Here is a 12,268-nt window from a genome sequence, read left to right as displayed (position 1 = left end):
GAAAACCAGATAGACACCACAGACGGTAGAAGTTCATGGTTATTTATTCCCGACCTACACCCACAGCAGGCTTCCTGCACCATGAATCTCAGTGTCAGTAGAAGGATATTTCTCTTCATAGATTCCTCAGGTAGAAGTTAGGATTCTGTCCTTACATGACGCTACTGTTTGATATTTTAGATAAATGTTCTTCCAACTTGGGGCTCTAAAATTGGCACCTAAAATTACATCTTTATCCATTCATCGTTTTGATTAAGTATGGCCACAATGAGGAAACATTCCTGATATTTAAAGGTTTAAAAACTACGGTTCCTCTCCTTTTAATAACCATTTTACAGGAAATACAAAGAGGAACAAAGTGACCCTGGGGGATACAACAGGTAACTTCTAAGGGGAAACTACAGAACTCCAGGTCCTCAACAAAAGTGAGAGCTGAGGGGAAATGTATGGATTTTAAGACAAGATGCACGAACCAACCACAACTGATCCTAACTGGACCCAGATACAAGTTATGGAAATTTTTGTAGGATATCTGGGTTAAGTGAACATATACTGGATATATCAAGAAACTGGCCATGAGTTGATCATTGCTGAAGCTGGGTGATGGGACATGGGGGTTCATTACATTACTCTATTTGTTTTAAATTTTCTGTTAATAGATTCGAAGTTTAAAAAAAAATTAAACAAGAGAAAACTAGAAAGGGCAAATCTGCTCTTTTACCTGCCCCAGCATGCTAGCAAGATATGGGACATTCCCCTGAAGGACTAGCTCACCACATTTTTCTTTGCATGGGTGGAGGTATCCAGAGGAATTTTCTAAGACACATGGAGAAAATAAAATCTTTCCTTTCCTCACCCACCAAGATTCAGAAAGCTTGGCTAAATACAAAAAGGATGGAATAAGAGGTCAGTTTCTCAGGATGGCTACAAGACCAAATGAATCTACCAAATGAATCTAAACTGGGGGTCAGGTGCTTACTCTTGAGCCTTTTGCTTCTTAGAGAAGCCAGGAGACATGGACCAACACCAAATAAGATAAGGGCTTGGAAGGCCTGCAGGGGACTCATAATTGTAACAAGGAAAGAACCTTGATAATATTCAGAAAATTCTACTCAAAACAGGCAGAATAAGAAAATGTGGGGCTGGGTTGTGGCTCAGTGGTAGAGCAATTGCCTAGCATGCATGAGGCACTAGGTTTGATCCTTGGCACCACATAAAAATAAAAAGGTTATTGACTCCACCTACAATTAAAAAACAAATATTAAAAAAAAAAAAATATGTGGGAAGTCCTACTAGTTCCCCTCCCCCTGTAGCTTCCACATCAACACTTAGCCAACAACTCCGCTCTACAGAGTTTATTGGGTTTATAACTGGACGAAGTCACACTTGTACAAAATGAAGCTCACACTATCCCAAAGCAGAACAGGGATTGAGGATTAGGGATCCGTTACTGGCCTTTGGGGGAGCTCTGAGGTGAGGGGCAGCCAACCCTCCCACTCCAGAGGTGTGGCCACAGGGGTGGGGAGGAAGGGGACCCACCTGGCTTTGGTCACAGAACTCAGCCTGGCACTAGGCCAGGACACACAGATGAATTAGGAAGAGCAGGAGTCCCAGAAACCACCCTGCCCAGGGAGCCCAGGGACTGCTCCACCAGTCCCACTTTCGATGCAGTTGGTTCAGACCTAGACTCAGGGGCTGGTGCAAAGGGAAGGCAGCAAAGCAGAAGGGAGGAGACACTGATGTGTGGTGGCTGGGGGCGCCTGGACCTGCAGAAGAGGGTGGGTAGGAAGGTGGGCTAGCTGCCACTGGACAGCTAGCAGCGGGTTTCATAAATGCCGCTGCGGCCAATGTATCGCACCCATTTGATGACATCATGGTCGCTGTAGTTCAGCTTCGGTTCAAACACCTTCAAGTAGCGCACCTTGAGGCCAGAGGGCGCAAATGGCACCTGGGCAGGGAATAGTTCCAGTTAGGACTGTGGTTTTCCTCTCATTGCATTTCTCTGAAAAGTTCAGTAGCTATGCCCTACCTCATTTCTACTACAGATGTTTGAATGGCTAGGGTCCTGAAAGAAGATAGGGGTGGTGGGGAGCCCTCTAAGTAACATTACTAAAGAAGAGAGCATATCCAAGAGTTACTAGCAATAATTTTGGGTGTTGAGTCAAGTGCTACCTGAGATAACTTGAATCAATTCCTTTAATTAGGAGGAGGCAGCAGCCAGAGAACTGCATTAGAACATACTTATCCTGCTCAATATTATGTACTTGAAAAGTAAGGTGGAGAAAATTATATGTCTAACACACACAAAGTCTGCTCATTGTCCTGTCTGTAAGGAAACTTGCTGCCTTACCTGAATTCACATTTTTTAAAAAAAATTTAATTTAAACCCAGGGGGGACTGACCACTGATATATATATATATATATCCAGTTTCTTTTACTTTTTAATTTTGAAACAGTATATTTAAGTTGCTGAGGTTGGCTTTGGACTTGGGAATCCTTCTGCCCTCAGCCTTCTGAATCACTGGGGTTACAGGCAGGTACCACAGCATCTACTTCTTACCTGGCATTTAAACAACTGAAACTTTTCCAAAGAACTGTTTTGCAACACACTAAGAGAAATCAAAATATTTTTCTCAGGGGCTGGGATTGTAGTTCAATGGTAAAGTACTAGCCTAGCATGTGTGAGGCACTGAGTTCAATCCTTAGCACCACATAAAAATAAAGGTATTAGGTCCATCTACAATTAAAAAATAAATAAATAAATAATTTCCCCCCCTCAGTGTGAATAGCAATTTCTACTAAGATTCTTAAAGGGAGAAGAAATGGTCTATGAGTTAAAGTCACTTCTTCCCTCTAGGTCTGTTTTCTCATCCCTAAGGTACAGAGGTTGATCTGAATGATCTTTCTTATCTTTCCCAGCATATCCTGCCATGGTGCTAGGCCCCTTCTCTGCCATACCTCAAAGTTCATGGAAATAGGGGGTCGAGCCCATTTCTTCTTGTCGTTGGTGGGCAGAAGCTCAATCTCTGCACTGATCTGCGATTCCTTCATGCCTGCCATGCGCTTAATCCTGGGAACAAAGGAGAAATGGGTAGCAAGTGCCCGTGATAGCTTGGAGGCGTTTCAAAGGGGGATTGCCATTTCAAACTGGGTGAGAGCCAGGAGCTTATGGGAGGTGCCAGGACAAGGAAAAGTAGTCAGGACCCTGAAAACCACTTGCTGTGGAACCTTGGGTATGTTATTCCTTTAGCACTCCAGGTTGCACTTTCTGCTTAGATAGATGGGCAAATTATCCCTTGCCCTGTCTGTCTGCTTTACAGACATATTACTAGGGCAACTGAGAAATGCTAAAGCCTTTTGGAAAAATAGATGTAAAAAGAACCCAAGTGCAGGCAAACACACCCAAGCTGAAGAGCTTACAGCACAAGTAGAGGCTCCCAGAGAAACAGGCACCATTTTTCTTCCCGCTCCACAACCCACAATGGATAGGACAAAAGGTGAAACTTAAGAAGGTACATTAAAGCATCTAGAGAGCAGCTGTGTCCTCCTGAAGGAAACACTCACTTCCATACAATGGCGTTCTCACTGGCCTTGTACTTGGCCTTCCCCTTCATGCAGATCACCTGCACCCCACTCGTGTTCAGGGGGGTTGGAATCCTCACCTAGAAGTGACACACCCGTCAAGCTCTGTCAAGCCCTGACATATACTACATTTATTTTTGGAGACAAATTCTTCCTCCTCCCCAAGCCCCTTGTCTTCACCTCAATCTTCTGGGCCAGCAGTGACGGCTTAAAGTTGGACTTGATGACCACCTTGACCTCCAATTTTGTGCGTCCTACTTCCCGCACAAGGGGGATCACCCGGAAAGGAAGGATGATGTCCTTGGTGGTGCGATACCTTTAGGGTTGTAAAGTGAGGTTGGCAATGAAAGCCTGTTCCACTCCTTCCCCCACCTCCAGCCAGCAATACCCGCTGCCTCCTCACTGCCCAATGGCACCTCATGAGCTCAAATTCTCCATCTGGTGGAATGAAGCTGATGCTGCGTTCAGAGTCAAACTTGCTGAGTCGCACACACTGGTGGAAGGTACAGTCATCAATGGCAATTGATTGCTTTCCGCTGCAAGCAGAAGAGCTCTCATTGGTATAGGAGAAGTGGCAGGTGTCAGGCTGGGAAATCTTACTACTCCAGACGGACACCACAATCTCAGGACACAGTTTTCTGACTCAGGGGTCCCTGTCCCAGAGTTTGGGAAGAGAGGGAGCTTTGCAAACTCATCATCTCTAGAACTCTGATGCTTGGGAAATGGGTGTTTCTGGCACACTGGGCAACAGCTGTCAGTATGCATCAATGGGAACTTGGTCCTAGGGGCCAAACAAGGAGTCTGCTCTCTAAGGAGAGTAGGCTAATGGCAACCCTTCGTTTCTTATTGCTGATGTCAAGAGCTATCAGCTAAGCATACACTTAAGAGAGTTTGCAATTATAGCAGACACGAAGTCCAGAAGGAAGTTGGTCCACCAAGCCCCAGTGAACCCTTCAAAGCCCACTGCCCTTTCCCTCCAGTTTCCCTGACTCAGGCACCTCTTGCTTGTTTCATCGGCTGTGCCTTTGCCCTGTTTTTCAATGACAATCTTGTCATTCATCCCAAACTTGCATTCAGGCATGCCACTCAGATAGCTCTTCATTACCACCCGGCCTGATACATGGGCACTCAGCACCTGCCCTGGTGACAGAACAGATAAACGGGAACAGTTGAGTCAAGCAGGCAAGCTCAGAGATCCTGCCCTGGCCTCCCTCTGGGTTCATCATGAGAGGGCCCTCACCCTGTGGGGACATGAGCAGGTTCACACTCTCTAGAACATCCAGGAAGAGTTCGTTCCGGCGATACTTGATGCCCTCCCGCCGCCAGCCGATCTGCCCAGTCACCTGGCTGGTGATCTGGGACTGCTCTTCTTTTGTCTACATAGAGGTAAAGACAAACAGCAATGGCTTTGCTCCTCTCCCTTTTCAATCATTCTCTCTTTTCCCACTTCACCCTCACCCCACCTCCCTTCTAGGCCTCTCCCTGTAACCCATTCTTTCCCACAGGTCCCCGTGGGGCAGGGCCCAGAGAAAACAGAGTAAAGCCCAAGGGCAGAAGCCAAGGGAGCAACTTACCTGATGCTAGAGGACACAGGGCCAAAAAAGGTTCCCACAGGAAGCCATAGGGGAGGCAGAAAAAGAGAGAAGGCTATGAGGTCTGGATCCTATAGGAGGGCCCAAGTGCTCTTCTCCTGAAGAATACCAGGCCTCCAGAACAACCCTCACCCCCATGTCCCCAGCCCAAAGGAAACTGCTTGATCTGTGTTCTTGGTAAGACATGCTGAATCGGCTGCCCCTGGGGTGGAAGGACCACACAAGGCAAAAACAGGCTTGCTGTCATTGCAAGAGGCTCAGGCCAGGACTTCCTGTCAAGGGCGGGCTCATGAGTCAGCTTGGACAAGGCTAGGCCAGCTGGGCAGAAGGGAGGTTGGGCTCCACTCGGCCTATGGTCTGTACAATGCAAGTACCTGACTCTTGATGCCCTGCTGTGTGATGAAGGTTTTCAGTGCGCCTGTCTCTGAGTTCTGTGGGTAGCCAAAGTCCAGAATCTCTGCAAAAGGAAGGGAATTATTAGCCCCCGGACAAACCTATAGTCACTTTCATTCAAGTTTTCCTGACCTGGGCATGTCTGGTTAGCACAGCTCCCTAAGACTATGTGGAATCATTGCACAAAGTATTCCACCTTTGTAGCATTTACTCTGTGATTTGTAATTCATAAAAAAAATCAAATAAGGGGCTGGAGATGTAGCTCAAGCGGTAGCGGGCTTGCCTGGCATGCGCGGGGCGCTGGGTTGGATCCTCAGCCCCACATAAAAATAAAATAAAGATATTGTGTCTACCAAAAACTAAAAATAAATATTAAAAAATTCTCTCTCTCTTAAAAATAAAAAAGGGCTGGGAGGAAGTACCGAGGATGTAGCTTAGTGATAAAGCACTTGCCCAGCATACACCAGGCCCTGTTCAATACCTAGTAATATAAACAAACAAATGAACTAGGGGTATAGCTTAGTAATAGAGTGCTCCTCAGTTCAACCCCCAGTATCACCACAAAAAAAAAACAAATAAAATTAATAAAACCCAAAAATGTTTATTTTTTTTTTCAAACAGAGAAGACAGAAAAAAGTCACATGGTCAGTGGGTCAGAGGTGAAGAAACTCTGTACCCCTATTTTTTTCTAGAAAACAGATGCTGAGAAGGTGGAAAAATTAACCACCATATCCTACAGGTGAACAAGGAAACAAAGAGCACTCCATGAGGCTTGTAAAATCTCACCCTCCCACATGCTCCGAAGTAGCTGTTGAGATGGAAAGCCACAACAAGAATGAACTAAGGCTCAAGTCACAAAGAAGAGAGGATGAATTTTGGAGGCTCAGCCACCAAACCTGAGTCAGGCTCTTTAGTCCTATGAAAACCAAAACTTCCCTGCCCCCACCTGCTGGCCTATTTCTGTGTTCTACTTCAGAGCAGTCTTTAAGTCTGGATTTGAACTGGCTTCTCAAGGATAGAGAGATCCTAGCCTGAGAGATCAGGTATGCAGGAAACAAAGTTCAGAGTACACTTGGGCTTCAGATCTGCTCCAGTCTCTAGGTCATACCCAATTAGGTTCATTCCCACAAGCCCACCACTCCCCCAGCCTTACCATCCAGCAGCTCATATATGAGCACAAAATTGTTCTTGATGTTTTCCTCACTGATCTTGCCAAAGTAAGCGGCCATTACGTCACACATCTTATAGAGGAATTCGAAGACCATGGCAGCGTTGACATTTTGCTTGGTGACAGCTGCCAGCCAGATGTTGGACCGCTTAACATGGAAGAAGCTGGTGCGAGCGATGTTGGTGACAGGGCTGCGTACCTGCTGCCGTGCATGGATAACATTGACTCGAAAGGCATCCACTGCATTTCTCCTAAGGGAAAAGGGTGCACAGAGCCTGCTCAGCACCCAGGAAAACCCCACCCCATGGGGGTCAACCACAGCTATTAAAAGCCCCTCCCTCCACACTGCTGAAATATGACATGTAATCTAAAGCCAACATCTAAACCATTAGGGTGGTTCCCTTCTTATAGCTCCCAGTGGGGCCACTGCAGGAGGGTCTCGATTAGGCTAGTATCTGATAGCCATGAGAAAGAGGGAAGTCAAGTGGCAATGGCAGAAAGACAGATGTAATATGAATAAAGTGAGGTTCCTCAAGTTAAGAGAAGTATGTTTCTAACTCCCAGGCCTGGCCCCAATTTCCCACCTATACTTAGCTATTACCTCTCTAGCACCTTCCCAGTAAGCTCCATGCCCAGGAGAGAAAAAGACCCTGTTTCATTTCCACTAGTGAGTCCACTGATGGAGAAGGTAGACTCCTCCAGGAAGTTGGACAAAGCCAGTTTGACTTCAGAGAAGGCTCTAATCTACTGGGTAAGAAGTATCAAGGAGCAATGAAGCTATGCCACTCATTCTTGTCCAGTATACAATTCCAGAGCAAGCTTAACTTGCTGTATGAATAAAAAAAGGATGAAGGAAAAAAAATGATGGGGGGTTAGGGCCCCCAACCCACCTGTACCTGGGCAGCAGCTTGATATGCCGCTTACCTATTGCTACGGCAGCCAATGAGATGGGATGAGAGAAATGACGCCAGCAAGAAGAGGAGAGTGACAGCAACGAGAGAGAGGGTTAGACACATGACACACCAGGGAGGGCAGCACACACCATGAGGTAGAAGCAGACAAGACAAGCAAAGGTAAAGAGCATAGCAGGGCATGCAAGGTGGCATGTAACCTGGCCTTGACTTAATTGTGTAGCTCAGCCATGCCACCAAACCAATAGAGAGCCACAAAGGCCAGGCCAAGCCAGCCCATCAACTAGGGAGCCAAGAAGCTGGGGTACTGCAATAGGCCCATGCTGTGACTATTTATCTCAAGCTCTTTGAGGAAGAAAAACAGGTAGCAGGAACCAGAAGAGCCCAATCTCATTAGAGCTGCTGAGGCTATGTAGTTCTCAGTCAGAAAGAAGACATGCAGGGTGGGGTAGAATTGAGAAATAAGGCTGTGGCTCCTCTTAAGGTCTGAGGGAACCAGAACATGGCACTGTCCTAGGAGCATGGCCTCCCTGTCCCTTCTTCAGTGACCCAGAGTGCGCCTTGAGCATGCTTACAACCTCTCCCAGGAATGACCCAGAGGAAGTGAAAACAGCTGAGTCAGCAGCCCAATTCCTTCTGAGAAAGGGAGTGGGAAAGGATTGCCTGGAGAGACTTTTAAGAGAATCCAATGAAGCCTCTCAATGTGAAAAGGGCTTTAAGAGCAAGATTTAGATTAGCACCTCCAGCCTGGCAATAACTCCATTCACTGGAGACATCTCCCTATTTCTGAAAGGAGAAATTGACCTGTCTAGGTAAAAACACTTATCTCCAGCAAGCAGAACTATAACTAAGGAACAATGGGAGCAGGAAGGGCAGGAGTTCCTTAAAGATGTAGGGCCCCCTTCATTCCACCAGTCTTGCCTAGAATCCAGAAAACAGGCTGCTAGGCCAATACCACCAGACCTAATAGGAACCAGGCTATATCAGCTGAGCTTCCAGGTTGCAGCAAGGGGTGGGGGTCCAAGTCAAACCTGTTGGGATAAGACCTGGTCCTGCATGCTGGGGCTGAGAGGGTGGGGTAGGGGGGACATAGCTGGCTTAGCCAGGGGACTCACCCGATGTCATCTCGGTAGACCCGGGAGATGAGCACCTCCCCCTTGTGATTATAGATGAATAAGCCTCCAATCATGGCGGCAGCTCAGTCTCCTCGGCCCATCGCTCTGAGAACTGACCTAAGGACAGGTGGGGGTGGGGTAAGGGAAGTCTTCAGAACCCTTGCAAATGTCGCATGTGGGGCTGAACAGGTCACTGGCTCGCTTTTTCCCTGACTCAACCCTCTACTAAGTGACCCTGCAGCCCTCCCAGGCAAGCCCCTCCCCTCAGCTAAGCTCCAGTTCCTGTTTATTCCACACAGGATGGAAGAAACAGACTAGGGCTCAGGATTCTAAGGCCATCTTGACCCTCCCTTTTCTGGAGTCACCCCCACCCTCTCTTCACAGCGCTGAGCTCACCCCCACCCTCTCTCCACAGCGCTGAGCTCAGCAAGGATCCTTTTCAGCCCCCTTCTGTGCAGACTCAGGCTCCAGCCAGTGAGTCACCAAGAAGGCCTGCCTGCGGCTGCAGGAATGGCGGTAGGAATTACTCCAGCTGGCTCAGGCCTGGTGCCCCCAGGCACAACCTTTAGAGCACCAAGTCTCCCAGACTCCATTACCCTTCTAAGAAGGCAGCAGAGCCTGAACCTCCAGAAGCCTACACATTCCAGGAAAGGGTGTGGGGGTGGGGGTGGGGAAAGAAGGGAGGCCTTAGGCTCTGATGAGAACCAGGAGTGTGACCAAAGCAGGCACATCTCTCCAGGCAGTCAGATAAGCAGGCAAAGAAGCAGAGGGAAAAGGTCCCAGCACTAGCAAACCACCTTCAGTGACCCAGGTTGCTTATTACAGTGCCCAGAACCATCCTCCCCGCTTTGGGAAAAGTTCCAGAGTTCAATAAAAATGAGGGTGTGTGTGTGTGTGTGTGTGTGTGTGTATGCAGATTCATAAAATTGATACTTCTAGCTGAAGTTGTGATTCTAAACCTACCAAGTAAGTCACTTTTGGCTGAGTGCTTATAAGCAAGGGGCAGGACATCAGAATTATTATACAAATATATATATATACAAATTATTTGGGTCAAACTAATTTAGACTGAGAAAAGGGGTTAATTTGGTTCTAGATTTCCTGGATTAGCCCTGGTATTAATTTCACATAGGGAAGCTTAGCAGACTTTTCTAAAACTGGAAAATAAAGCCTTTTACTGTGGCTGTCACCATCACCCAGACTAGTGAGAAATCTCTCAAGTGATGAAAACAATTCCATCCCTGAGTCCTAAAGAAGGTGAGAGAGGAAATGCAAAATGCAGGTAAAGCCCTGGGCAAAGAACCAAGTCTAAAGGTATCAAGAGGTAGGAAGTTCTGGGCACTGGAGAACTAGAGGTGGGGCTCTGGACAGGAACATAATATTGAGTTAAGAGACCCGTCAGCAGTATACTCAGGTGAATCCCACAGTTGCAAACAGAGCTGGTGGGGCCCCTAAGGAAAAGAGATTGCTGTATGGCAAAAGTCAGGGCTTTGAAGAGGAAAAAACAGCAAGGAGAAGTTGACAGTGGCAAATACGGGAAAACTGGAGAGACGGGCACACTTTGAGCTTTAGGAACAGAAACATGAGCGGATGGTGGGCTTTTCGCTAGGGAAAAAGACATCGTGGGAAGAGATGGTGCCACGGGGTGCGGGGGCTGTCACAAGCCTGAGGAAAAAGAGCCGCGGGGTGTCACTGTGTGAGACCTGTCACCGTCCAAAGAGGCATTACAAAGAGGTGTCACTGTCTTGGGAGACGGAGGAATTGTCCCTGCGCCGAGGACAGGTGTACGCTTTTTTTTTTTTTTGGGGGGGGGGGGTCACCATCCTACTCAGGGGGCGCCGCGCGGCGTCCCTGCTCTGGGAGGATTCCGGTCCGTCTCCCTTTCCCTAGAGGCGCCCGATGGATCAGGAGGAGGGCGCCTCTCCCCGCCAGTCCTGCAACCGCACCCCAAGCACCCCCGCCCCGCCGTCAGCTCCCTCCCGGGTCTGAAGGCTGAGGCCACTCCCGGGTCTGGGCAGCTTTTCACTTAGCGCAGTGCAGGGAAGGGCAAGGCTGAGCAGCGGGACAGGCAACCCGCGGAATTCTCCCCACCCTGTAAGGCCAAATCCCCAGCTCACCTGGCGTCTGCGGCCCCCCGCTCCGCCGGCCCAGCCACTCTCCGGATCCCAAGATGTCCGCCCGCCCCCCTGCTCGCCTGCCCGCTGCCTCGGCTTTCACCGCAGTGCTGCGGCCCCGCCCCAGCCCCAGCTGCGCCTGCGTGCCCGCCTCCCGCGCAGACTACAAATCCCGTCAGGACCCTCGGCCTTCGCGCGGACAGCTCCGAGCGCCCCAGGCTAGGAAAACTACAACTACCGACTGCCTCCGAGAGAACGCCCCCGCCTTCGGGGATTAGGCGGGCCCTACCCAGAATACACAGTCCAACACACTGCGCTCCTCCCACTCTATTTTCTTACTGAGCATCCCGGGAAGTGTAGTCTTTGCAGTTTCTACTGTTCCTATTTCGATATTTCCGGAGAGCCTCAGAGGATTAGTGCCGTTTGTTGAAGCTCATCTGTTAATTTCGAATTGCTGTAAGGCCCTTTCTGTTTCCAGAGTCCAAGGACTAACTGTCTTCACTTTACACACAAACGCAAAACTCGACAAAAGTGTCAGTGCTGAATTTACTGCTTTTCAATACCACCTGTGATACTCCCATACTTTTCTCTTACTTGTTCCAGTTATAGAGCCTTTTCCTGGGGATCAAAACTCAAAAAAGGGGAACGGGAGAGAGGAGGCAAATTTTGGAAGAAACTAGCGAAAATTTTAATGTGTCAGTGCCCTCCTCAGCTATGCCTGTGTGTGTACCTTCTAGTGGCAGGCAACTCATATATATATACATATATTTTAGTTGGACACAATACATTTATTTTTATGTGGTGCTGAGGATCGAACCCAGGGCCTTGCACGTGCAAGGCAAACGCTCTACCGCTGAGCCATAACATCAGCCCCAGACAACTGGGGCTTAAAAAATCACAGGTAACTTGCACTTAGTTGGACATGGGATTCAAAATTCCCTGATGAACAGAATTAATCTTCGCATCTGACCTGAGAGAAGACAGTCAACCATGGAATCTGAAGTACCTGCCTGGATCTGAAGAAAATCTGTTTGCCTTTCTCTCTCTCCTATCTGAATTATAATTCCCATTCCCCCCCCCCCCCCATGATAGCTTTTCTTCACTTTTAAGGACCCAGCTTCTTTCATGGGCTTTAGTGGTAGTGGGCGGGGGCAGTTCTAAATCAGGGTGGGGGTGTTGGGTGCTTCTGGATGTTACAAGATGGATTACTGACCACTTTGCTATAAATGTCATAACTCAGTTATACAGCTTGGGAAGCACATAAGTGGTGAAAAAACACTCCCTTTGGAAATATCCCTGATGGCTGGGGGCTTCTAGGATGTTTTGAATGATGAACTTAATGGCCTTGTCCTGAGCACACACTGGGCACAGTTCCTGAAGCAAACAGGCCAT

General features: G+C 48.1%; 1 protein-coding gene across 1 annotated transcript; it reads right to left on the bottom strand.

Annotated features, from left to right (window-relative positions):
• Window positions 1-1,340: 1,340 nt before the first annotated feature.
• On the bottom strand, window positions 1,341-10,969 carry Ap2m1 (adaptor related protein complex 2 subunit mu 1). The gene is made up of 12 exons (XM_076868042.1): window positions 10,880-10,969; window positions 8,763-8,879; window positions 6,722-6,987; window positions 5,550-5,632; window positions 5,158-5,163; window positions 4,824-4,959; window positions 4,582-4,723; window positions 4,000-4,119; window positions 3,764-3,899; window positions 3,566-3,663; window positions 2,960-3,071; window positions 1,341-1,948 (listed from the first exon to the last, which is right to left on the bottom strand). The coding sequence occupies exons 2-12, from the start codon at window positions 8,834-8,836 to the stop codon at window positions 1,814-1,816; spliced, it is 1,308 nt and encodes a 435-aa protein (XP_076724157.1). The 5' UTR covers window positions 8,837-8,879; window positions 10,880-10,969; the 3' UTR covers window positions 1,341-1,813.
• Window positions 10,970-12,268: the final 1,299 nt, after the last annotated feature.

The sequence above is a fragment of the Callospermophilus lateralis genome, chromosome 10, assembly GCF_048772815.1.
Source record: "Callospermophilus lateralis isolate mCalLat2 chromosome 10, mCalLat2.hap1, whole genome shotgun sequence".
In the NCBI taxonomy this organism is placed as follows: Eukaryota; Metazoa; Chordata; class Mammalia; order Rodentia; family Sciuridae; genus Callospermophilus; species Callospermophilus lateralis.
Note: the sequence above shows the minus strand (reverse complement) of the source record. Positions and strands in the feature narration are given on the sequence as shown.